Source organism: Cupressus sempervirens, chromosome 3 (genome assembly GCF_028749045.1).
Source record: "Cupressus sempervirens isolate cs-2001-9-10 chromosome 3, ASM2874904v1, whole genome shotgun sequence".
Classification (NCBI taxonomy): Eukaryota; Viridiplantae; Streptophyta; class Pinopsida; order Cupressales; family Cupressaceae; genus Cupressus; species Cupressus sempervirens.
This window is the reverse complement of record NC_143120.1, coordinates 59,031,580-59,043,730: the sequence shown is the minus strand read 5'-3', so window position 1 is coordinate 59,043,730 and position 12,151 is coordinate 59,031,580. Positions and strand designations below refer to the sequence as shown.

Here is a 12,151-nt window from a genome sequence, read left to right as displayed (position 1 = left end):
TGAGTTTTGCCGTGTTTGTATTGTGTTTGAGTGTGGCACATTCTCAACTCAATTCAACATTTTATGATGACACATGTCCGGGGGTTTTCTCTATTGTGAATGCTGCCGTAAAACAGGCCATCGCCAACGAGACACGAATGGCTGCATCCTTGCTACGCCTTCATTTTCATGACTGTTTTGTCTAACAGAGTGCTGTCGCATCCTTTGATTGCTTGTTTTGTGACTCGTTGTGGATGGAACTCTGTACAGGAGAGCATCATCATGGGAGTTCCCATGCTCTGCTGGCTTCATTTCGCCGATCAGTTCATCAACAGAGAATAGATTGTACATGTCTGGAAATTGGGCCTGCCGTTGAAACTCAATGAGGATGGCTTAGCGGAAAAAGAGGAGTTTAGGAGAGCTATAGAGATTTTAATCGCTAAAGAAGAAGGCAAGACAATCACAGCAGAAATTGAAAGATGGAATAACATAGCTCAGAATACCGTGAAAGAAAGGAGATTGTCTTGCACCAACTATAAACAATTTGTCAGGGCCACGATGAAATGAATGAATCACTAAAGTATGCATCGATGAATTATATGGACGCCTTACAGCCTTGTAGTAAAGAAGGGAGCTTATTGCTGTTGGGTTCTTCTATTTATGAACAAACAAACACTAAAACTAATTTAGATCTTCACATTCATTAGCTCAGTTTTTATAGGAAACTTTCAGTAACATCAAGTAGCAGTCTACTGTCCTAAATATAATAGACTTGTGGAATGTAAGCATTAACATTAAATCATCATAAATAACACACAAGTTTGACAATAGGATTTAACATGGAAACTCAATTTGAGAAAAACTACTAGTAACACGTCACCAATCTTTTCACTTTTCTAAAGTGAGCTCTGTTAGGAGTCAACCCTATTAAAGGTTACAAAATACATTGTTAAATGTGACCTTGTTAAAGGATTTAATCACCTTGTTAGGAGTGGTCTTGTTAGAGGATTTTTAGAACATCCCATTAGAATGCAATCTCGATTAAAAGATTTAAATATGATTGTTATAAGGTTAACTTTGATAAAAGGATTTCAAATGGATACAATGGTTAGATAGTAACAATAGGTTTTGATCTGACAAATACAACTCACTTTGCAATTAAAGATATCATTTTGGCTCAAATATTGATCCACTAATTGGCCTTCATTGTTATCTTAATCTGTGATTCTTTTTGTAAGCCTTCAAGAAATCACTCTTCACCTCTTCTCAACTCCTTTTAGGCATCTGCTTAAATTTACCAATCAATAACATAAAAAAAATTCTCCAACCTTATTAGATTATCCCTTGTACCTCCTTAATAGGTAATTTTGTTCTTTTTCTACTTAAACATCATTGTAGATCTTAGGGTTATGATCAGATTCAACATATACAGTGAATCTATCTACCATTTCATTTCATTATTTTTGTTCTAGAAGCTTATCCAAATGTATTTATGAATCCTTGAATAAAGATGCACAAATGTAGTTTTCTTTGATTTAAATATTATAGGCCATCTATCCTTATCTTCAACACACTTTACATATTCCAAAAAATCAACTTTGTCGATTGGAAATTATGATTTCTCATAAAGTATTAAAATGTTGTTCCTTGGCCAACATTGTGTTCTGACACTCGGTCATCATTGGATTACTCGATCTACTAATTTTTCTTTTCGGCACATATATTGTCACTCGATTAATACTAATTCTCGGTCAACACTATTTATGCTCGGCACATACTATGGCTCAGTCGAAACTGACATCACTCAACATGTATTGCAAGTTCTTTAATCTTTTATTATGTTGCTTAGTGAAGCCTGTGCATTTAGTCAATCTTTGATCACTTCTTCAAGACTTAAGTATAAATATTTTCTTCACTTGTAGTATGATTAAACAATCATTTTATCTTGTCAAAGTCTAACTAATCAAGTGTCCATTTCTAGCTTCTTCCCATAACTCAACCTTTCCTCTAGGTGTTTTTGTTATGACCAACATCTCACATCGTCTTCATCAATCTTATAGATATGAAACTCAAATTAGATAGAAAACTATCTGACTAATAAGGTTTGACATCAATGACAACATAAAAATTGTTTCAATTGTATTTTCCAACATTTATGATGGAAAGTAGTCGTGTTCCTCCCTCTTTGCAATAAGACCTCTCCTTAAATGGATTTGTTCTTGATATTCTAATAAATAGTCTATCACAAAATAACATCAATTATATTTGTCTTACTATTAGGATCTATGTTTTTACAAATGACATGCACATGATTTCATAATCGCAAGTTCTTATCTCCCTATGATGTGATGTAGCCCAAACCCCTTCACAACAATAACTTAGAAAATTACACAACACAAAAATTTTAGCATTTCAAATTCTTCATTAAACTTTTCCAACTCCTACTCTACCTCTAAAATGAAAGAAAACCACTACCTATTATAATTTCAAAATTTACCATATTTGGCATATTTTTGAGAAAAATAGATTTTTCTATTTTTGGTAACTTTCAAAACCTCCAAATCTTGATTTTTTTCAAGAAAATCCCCCAACTAAGGCAAAATGAATTGCCAACTAATCTACGAAATCAAGAATATGATTTCGGATTTATTACAAAAATAAATTACTATAAAAACTACAAAAAACACCAAAATCCAATTTCAGAGGCCAAGATGAAATTTCAAGCTCCTGAAAAAATATTGAAATGGTCACTAATTGAGCTGAGCTAATTGACAATCCAAATAACTCCTCCTCATATAATTTTCTATAAAATTTCAGCCAAAACCCATATCCGAGCCAAAAGCTATGACTCCCAAAAATTGATACATCATGATGTTCCCCTTCTAGCTTGTCACTACTTCTCATAGGAATCACATTTCTTTATATTTTTATCCCTTTTTTCCCAAATCTTCTAGGAGGCATGTTAGATTCCTACCACCTGTCATCCCAAACAAATATCAATGTTATCCTTGCATGCAAAATATATGCCACGCATATTACTTGTATACTGACATATCTCCCAAAAACCCTTTTTTAACAATTTTTCCACGTAGAAAATATAAATACTACTGGGAAAAAGTAAGAGAGCCAATAAGAAAATATATTAAAAATTCAAAAACTCATTTTTATACAAAATATTAGACTGAGCATAATATAAAATCAATGTTTTGCAAGTTACACAATTTTCCAAGAAAAAACTAATATGAAAAAGAATCTTGTAGTTCCTACCATTAAAAGGCATGGACTAAAAATTGACCTTTAAACAAACAACACACAAATATATTTAATTTATTGAATGTTCTAAAGTAAAATTAATTATTTTCTATAAAAATAATGAAATGTGATATTTTAAAACTTAATACTACAATTTACATATATATAAATAGCATGAATTTTCAAAAATAACATGAATTTCTAAAAATAAAATTAAAAATTAAAAATTAAAAATAGTATAATAGTTCATAAATTAAATTAGCCAATTAAATAACGTAAAATATTTTTTTAAAACCTAACCTTTTGGAAGATCTAGTCTTTGTTTCACTTTATGGTAATATCAAGCTAGCTTTAGAAACACAAGATTTCTCCCTTGTCAAAAATGCATTATCTCACCATAGTGGATCTATTGGATCTTGATCCAGCATGAACATATTTTACCCGATGATACCACTTAGGCCCCTTTTTTGGATGATATGGATTATCTAGTTGCAAATGGAGTTATTGGAAATTTGTTGAATGTTTGTGCTAAGTTATCTACTAATGAACATGAAGGGATTGTGAATCACTCTTTTACTTTGGCCTATTCTTCAAATAGTACTTCTATGGAGGACTTGGGATTTTTTTTTTGTGGATGCCTATGAGATCGTGCTTGTTTGGAGCATTTTCTTTTCACTTATATTTTGGATTCTTATTTAGAATAAATTTCTATTCATGGTTTATACATATAACCATCAATATAATACTTATGTAAAACCTTTATAATAAATAACTAGATTAGCTTGCATGCCTTGTTCCTTGATTTAAAAGTAAATAAACTAAAATAATTCCTTAATTATATTCTCTCAATGTTCTCTAAGAAATACAATTAAAATCAATAAATTTTATGAATTTGGCTCCATCATAATTCATATCTTATTAAATTATTAATACAACAGTCAAATTATCTAGACATATTTTTATGTGTTAATTTGGACACCCCTTATTCTAGGAAAACTTTTTTATAGTTCTAATTATTTCACTAGAGGCATATATAGAGAGTGTTTACATGTGGATGAGAGTATTAGAGGCATAACTTTTGTTGTTCTAGTGGGATGTCTCTATAGGCAGGGTGTTGTTCTAGAGGACAATTTCTATTGATGGGGTGTTACTTGAAGTTGTGGTAGATCTACTTGATTACAAGGATATGACTTACCTTCATAGGTTGGATGTAGGTTTATTCAATCACATATGCATTCTTTTTATTTCCATCTTTTTTTATAGAGGTTTGATGTTAATTTTTTTAAATTTAAATCTTAGTGCATCTTTTGTTTGTACTATTCTTAATGTTGGTAATGTTGAAGATAAAAAAATAAAAATAAAATCATTATTAGAGGAGACCTTAAATTCAATGATAAAGACTTCCAAACTAAATAGAACAATTCCTATGACAAAAATTCTTTCCTCATCATTTAAACTTGTTGTAATGCTATAAGACCCATGTACTACCTTTCTTTTAAGATAATTAAAAAATATACAATTAATGCCATAATACCAGTCCACTACTTTTTTGCTAAAAGATTAAAAAAATACAAATAACAAAATTAATTGTTAACAAAAAAATAGATCTAATTCTAGGATCATGAAAGCACATGCATATATATCCTAAATTTCAAAGACATTTGAAAACAATTCACTACTATTATATCAACTCAACTTGCAAAAGGACATGAATTTAATACACCTAACCTACACATAAATTTATATCTTAAAAAAAATATTCATGGTAACATTTTGTAGAATTTTGGTTGGTAGACTAGATAGTAGTTGATTTTTTAATTTATATATTAATATATCTGTTGTTTCTACTATTCTTATTGTTGAAAGTAATGAATAATAAAGCAAGTATCATTATTAGATGAGACCTTAAATTCAATGATGAAGACCTCCAAATTGAATAAAGTGATTAAAGTGACAATGGTCCTCCTCTCCTCCCTTGACCTTATTTTAATATTATAATAATTTATTAAAATTTAATAATATTTAAAAAAAAGTGATAGCAGTCCCATACCTTTCTTCAAAAGAATAAAAAATATATACAAATAACAATATTAATATCAAAAAAAGAAAATTTAGACCTTATTCTAGAATCATGAAAGCACATGCATATATATCCTAAATTTTGAAGGCATTTTAAAACCATTGACTGCTCTTATATTAAGACACAGCCTGCAATCCTAGGGGAATCTAATACACCTAACATGAATATAAAACTATATTTTAAAAGGAATATTCCTGATCCTAGCCGGCCTTAAATGCATTAAACATAAAAGCTTACATGAGCAGAAGAAAAACTGATTATATAATTAACCAGAAATCCTTGTGAGGAAGTGGAAGCTCCCTAAACAATTTATAAAGGTGAAGTAGTATAGAAGTTCCACAACACAAAGGTGAAGGAGTGATGGAGGTACTGAGTTTTGCCGTGTTTGTATTGTGTTTGAGCGTAGCACATGCTCAACTCAATTCAACATTTTATGAAGACACATGTCCGGGGGTCTTCTCTATTGTGAATGCTGCTGTGAAGCAGGCCATCGCCAACGAGACACGAATGGCTGCATCCTTGCTACGCCTTCATTTTCATGACTGTTTTGTTGATGTACAAATCTCAAACCCTGAGTTCTTTTTTCATTATATTATTGGCTTTCCCTACTCTTGACATAAACCTTAGATTTTCTCTTTTTTAAGTTGGGTTAGCTTTGATTTGGTCCGATGGTAGTTTTCGCCACTGAGTCTTGTTGTAATCAATGTTAAGAATGTGAATTCCAATGTTATTTGAGCATCTTTTTATAGTTTTTTTTTTTTCATTTGAAAGTAGTTTTTAAAGTGTAGCATTTGTTGAAGGTTTTGTAAATGGAATTATAAGTAGAGTGGGTTTAATCAGAGAGTAATAAGCGAATTGAAATTGGACTAGTACTCATTTTTATGAACAACAAGATACAATGAGTGCTAAGTATTTCATTCATTATCATAAGGAATGAGTTCTTGTGAACCAGTACATAAATCAATGAATTTAACTAAAAAATTATGTAGAAAATATCTCTTACTTTAATAAAATTCTTGAAAAACTCATTGGTACATAAAGAGAACTAAATGAAAGGAACCCTTCTTGTTGCAATAAATGGACTTCATGATTAGTTGAATATATTTGATTTGCAGGGTTGTGATGGGTCTATTCTGCTTGACGACACGGCCAACTTTACAGGAGAAAAGAATGCTGGTCCAAACAACAATTCTGTGAGAGGATTCGACGTGATAGACACCATTAAAGCTCTAGTGGAAACAAATTGCAGCGGAATTGTCTCTTGTGCTGACATTTTGGCTATTGCTGCAAGGGATTCTGTTGTAGAGGTAACTATTTTCTCCCTGAAACATTTTCATCACCTCTTAGTAGTTATTATTGTTTAATATACTTTTCATTAAAATCTTCTAATTTTTCTTTGCTTCTTAGAATTGTTTACCATCAGTGGTTCAGATCAGATTAATGTTTCTTTGTTTCGTAGAATTGTTTACCACCGATTTTAAGTGGATTAATGAAAAAGATGGTTAATTTTGGTTGCAAGTTGGGAGGGCCAACGTGGAGTGTGCTGGTGGGAAGGAGAGACTCCACAACTGCTAACTTCAGCGGGGCAAATTCCAATCTTCCTGCTCCCACTTTCAACCTCACCCAACTCATTTCAGCTTTTAGTAATCAGACCCTTTCTACAAAGGACATGATTGCCCTTTCAGGTAATTAATTATATCATGTTATAGTATTACAGCACAAATATTATATGTTAATACACAACAGACTAATGAGTTGCCTCGTCAAAGGTCGTGAGGTTTAAATAATATATCTTTTGAGTTTTGATTCGATTAGATGACAAATCTGAAACTAGAGTTTTTTTCTAAATAAGATTTATTTCTAATAGAAATTAATTAGATAAATTATTCATTATATTTATTTAGGCTTATGATTGATGAGAATTGATAAGATTCATATATAGTACAATTTGAAAATAATCATTTAAACAAAATTATGACTTTTTTTATTAGTAGTTCACTTATTTATGATAAAATTTATCATCTAAAAAATTATTATCAATTTTTGAATAGAAATCATCTATATATTATAATCTATAATTAACAATCTAAATAGAAACAGCTTAAACATTACATACTAAGACTTTTTCTAGGTTGAAGTGTCAAATAGTCAAAATTAAATAATTTATAAGAAGTTAAATTTTCTCCTAATATATAATGTTTTAAGAATGACCACCTACCAAAGTAAAATTCAAAATCTATTGTTTAGGTCAAAATGTCAGAGACCACCATCTTTTCCAAAGTTGAACTAACATTTTTAAGATTAAAAATTGAAGTCTTGTGATTGATATGCAAGGCCCACATAAAATCTCAATTGTTAATTAAAGGTGTGAATGTTTAATTATATGAACAGGTGGTCATACAATTGGTCAGGCCCGGTGCACTACATTTAGAAGCCACATATACAATGAAAGCAACATCAACACTACATTCGCCACTTCTCTTCAGAGTAGCTGTCCTTTCAGTAGTGGAGATGACAACCTCTCACCCATAGACACACAAACTTCTACGATCTTTGACAATCAGTATTATGTAAATCTCTTGACCCAGGAAGGACTCTTTCACTCTGACCAAGAGCTGTTCAATGGAGGATCAGCCGACTCACAGGTTACTGCTTATGCTAATAATCAAACCACTTTCTTCGCTGATTTTGCACAAGCCATGCTGAATATGGGAAGCATAAACCCTCTTACTGGAAGCGCTGGAGAAGTTAGGACAAATTGTAGGATTATCAATAGCCCAACAATTAATAGCTTAGTCAATGCACAGGTTGTTTATGGGTAAGATGCAATCCCAAATTTAACAACAGTTGTATTAACTAAAACAGACTGTCTACTTAATTAGGCATATTGTGTTGAACTGACACAAAATTAGGTGGTAATTTGGTGTTATTATTTACTCAGAGTGTTTGTTTTGTAGCAGACCGTGTACTTCGTTGAAAATCTTGTACATGAGATCTGCTGTATTTAATAGTATTAATGTATAATCATTTGTAAAGCATGATTGGAGTTGATATGAATTATTAGTAAACCAATCTACCGTGACTTCTATGTTATTGTTTTTCAAGCTATTTGAAAATTGATGACAAGATATTGGACGTAAAACATAATATGAATAGTTAAATTATAATTTATGATATTTTCTTAGGTTTAATTATAGAGAAAATTAAACTAAAGCAGTGCATCTGAAAAGAACGATTGTCACGAAAGTGAATGGGGTGGGGTGTAGAGGCATTGACATGTTGAAACTATTGTAATTATTTTGTATAGTTTGGGAGTTCTTAGTCGATGATTGATTTGTAATTGGTTTATCTATAGCATAAACGTTTAACATTGTTGAAGAAACATAAATTGATTTGTTTGGCAAAGTAGAGTAATCGTGACAATTTTTCTTATCAATTAAATTTATAATTTCAATCTAGCCATTGTTATATTGTATGCATAGCTTGGAACAAAATATATACCTTCATTAATTTTTCAAGTGATTGGTACAATCCAGATTGGAATAAGTTTTTGCATTGTAGAGTTTGATTGGTATAATTCTTGAGGGTTCATTTGAGATCTTTTGTTATAAGGTGATCCATACAAATCACAAAGGGATCAAATTATATGTACTTAATATATATACACATATTTTTATAAAGAACATGTAAAATATGTCATTGAATTATGCATATATATTACATTCCAATTTTTGACCTAATTTCAAATATAGCCATTGAGGTTCACATAAAGTTAGTTGGTAGTTTAATTTGTTATAATCTAGCAAAATGGTAAGATAGTCATTTTGATTTCATGTTATCTTTTGATCATTAATCACAAATTCATGGAATTGATATGAAGGTTGTCCATTATGATTCTTTATAATTAAATAATTTATAATTTAATTACAAAGATGTTGAAGGGGTGGAAGCATTGTCAGAAAAGAATTAGGTAGGAGCATTACTATCATTGAGCAAATGCGTTGAGGACCTAGTGACTTGAAACATGATACATCTGTAGGACCCACATGAGCTATTTAAATAAATAAATTGAGAAAATAATTGGGTTTAAATATAAAAAGTACCTCAAAGGATTTTAATTTACGTACATATAATATAAAAATGATTTGGTGCCATTATAATTTAATAATTTAATAAAATGATGTTTATAAGTACATCTATAAGATTTTAATAATATTCAAATTATAAAAACATTTGAATTATTATAATTTTTAAATTACAACCTTCCAACTCTAATCTTTTCTTTTTAATATTCTTTTCTTTTAATTGATTATCACCTGGGAATTCGAATAGTTTATAATCTTGAACTAACGAAAGCCCATAAGTGATGCCTTCTCATATTTTGGAATTCATGAGCGAGAGGGAAGATGGTATGAACTTCAAATAGCGAAACTAGGAAAGATTCACTCACAGGCACAAGGAGGATGCAAAAAATCTATTAGAGTTGTACCATGTTTGTTTATATGAGTAGTTGATAATGTGCATGCCATTCTATTACTTCAAGAAATGACTGTCAAAAGCATAAGCTTTGTACAAAATTCTACACTAGCTAGGTAGACATATGTAGCTAGCACAAAGTTGAACGCCAGTGGAGTTCCACTCATGTCTACTGGATTTGCAGACCTCAATATGGTGATAGGAGGGGGGATATCGGTCAGAGGAATTGTTATGATCATGGAGGACATTGGGGCTCTTCACAATCTTTCATTGCTACGTTACTTTATGGCTCAAGCATTAGTCAATAAGCATTCACTTCTTTATCCAGTCCTTTTGCATCACCTCAAGCATTTTTAGGCACCTTACCGAATGTTGCTCAAATAAAGGTCAGCAAACTTGAATCAGAAAGATCTCCGAAACATACAGAGGGAGAAATCTTGAGGATTGCATGGTAGTATAAGAAAGTACTTTAATGAAAAACCAATCAATTGAGAGTCACAGATTTCAATAGTCTAAACTAACTTCATTATCTGGGACTACTAAATCTAATCCAATCTTGGTAGCATGTTCACTCTAATAGAATCATAGACTACAATAAGAGAAATTCAAGCCAAAGTTACGTTGGGGGTAATATTTGAACATTAATGAGCTCTTTACATAACAAGGTATACACTGACCTAGCCATTACAAATAATCATAATATGTATGTACATTTATCACTTACATTGATGTATTGATGATATTGTAAATTTGTTTCTCTTTCTAATTTTTCCTTGATCATGGCAAGTGAAAGCCAAGAAAATCTTAGAATGGATCCATAATCATTATGCTAATAGATGATACATTTACAAAATCAATTCTAAAATCTTTAAAGATTATAATTATGTAATCACAGAGTGTGAAATGTTGGATGTATGTAATCTTCCTAAATAATTGATAGAGCTGTTAGCTCTAATAATTCTGAACACTTGGGACTCACTTGACTATGTAGCCAAAAGAATGGGTGATGAGGTGAGAGAAAGAAATCTGCAATAATATGAATTAGTATAAATCATGGCATAAAAAGGTTTAACATTTTTTAAAGGAAACAATTAATAGCTCATGCAAGATCCTATTTAATGTTTCTCCTACTGTCAAGTTGAGAGATGTGTCTAGATACTAGGATGCCCAAATGATGGCAAGATGACCCCTGTCAATTTCTGGTAGGGAGGGCCTTTCTCATTAGAGATTGTGTGGGAATAAGGTTTGGTCTGAGGTTGGGTGGTTAAGCCCCTGACAATGTTTCACCTCTCCATAAGTTATTAGACACACATCAAACAAAGATAAGTCATACATTCAATTGGTTGTTGGAAACAAGTATTATCACTTTTATGATTAACATGCAAGAAGGTAAGATTAATTGAGTTATTTCATCATTACACCTTGATGCGAGAGATAGATTTATGGATTGATTTTAGGCATATTTTCTAATCTTGAGTTACTATCATAGTTAAGTAATCGGAAGGAAATAAATCTAAAGCCCTAATTGATTGAGTGATAACTGGAGCCCCAATTGAACCCATGGTATCAAAAGCCCTATCTCAATCAGTGGTATCAGAAACCCTAAGTGATACAATGGTTTTAGAAGCCCTAAAAGATTCAATGGAAGTTGATGCCCTAATGATTACAGTGGTAAGTGATGCCCTAGTTTTATATAGTGGTATTTAATGATAATCATCTTTTGATTTTTGAATTAACAATATTGGATGCAAGTCATTTTGTGATAATGTTATAGTGGTATTTGTGGACTAACACAGGTGGTTGTAGAAGCATCCTTAGTTTGATTTCGATCTCAATTTCCATGGTATGTGAATTTCAATTTCTAAAGTAAATTCATTTAAACTGTCAATCCCTTTCATATGAACGAAATTGATTTAACTATTTCCCATGGAAATGAAGAGATAATTGTATTCTTTGAGTATGTTAGTTTTTAATTAAGACCCAAAAAAATGGGATGTTACAATATATCTCTTAATATAATGTGACTAATTCACATGAACATGACATAAACATAATAAAAATAGCTTAAACAATATGTCTACCCCTACAATGACTAAGAAGAAAAAGGGGAAATGGTAGAAAGATTATTGAAAAATCTTCACCTTTGACTAGTTCAGTAATAGAAAATTTCTTAAGTAAATCTAGTCTAAAAATAGGAATAATGTTGGTAAACAAATTTGTCACTTAGAAAATATGCGATTTAGCCCAATGAAGTGTGTGGCAAATCAATTTCTCCAATAGTTGGATATGCCATTGATATCTAGCCTTCCTCTATGTTTAGAGGGGCAGCTCCCTTGTAAGATAAAATTTTGATTTATAAATAAA

The 12,151-nt window shown here is 31.0% G+C and overlaps 1 protein-coding gene across 1 annotated transcript; it reads left to right on the top strand.

The window, feature by feature from the left end:
* The first annotated feature begins 5,550 nt into the window (after positions 1 to 5,550).
* On the top strand, positions 5,551 to 8,383 carry LOC149564768 (cationic peroxidase 1-like). The gene is made up of 4 exons (XM_089818358.1): positions 5,551 to 5,866; positions 6,427 to 6,618; positions 6,831 to 6,996; positions 7,703 to 8,383. The coding sequence occupies exons 1-4, from the start codon at positions 5,672 to 5,674 to the stop codon at positions 8,131 to 8,133; spliced, it is 984 nt and encodes a 327-aa protein (XP_089674484.1). The 5' UTR covers positions 5,551 to 5,671; the 3' UTR covers positions 8,134 to 8,383.
* The last annotated feature ends 3,768 nt before the right edge of the window (positions 8,384 to 12,151 follow it).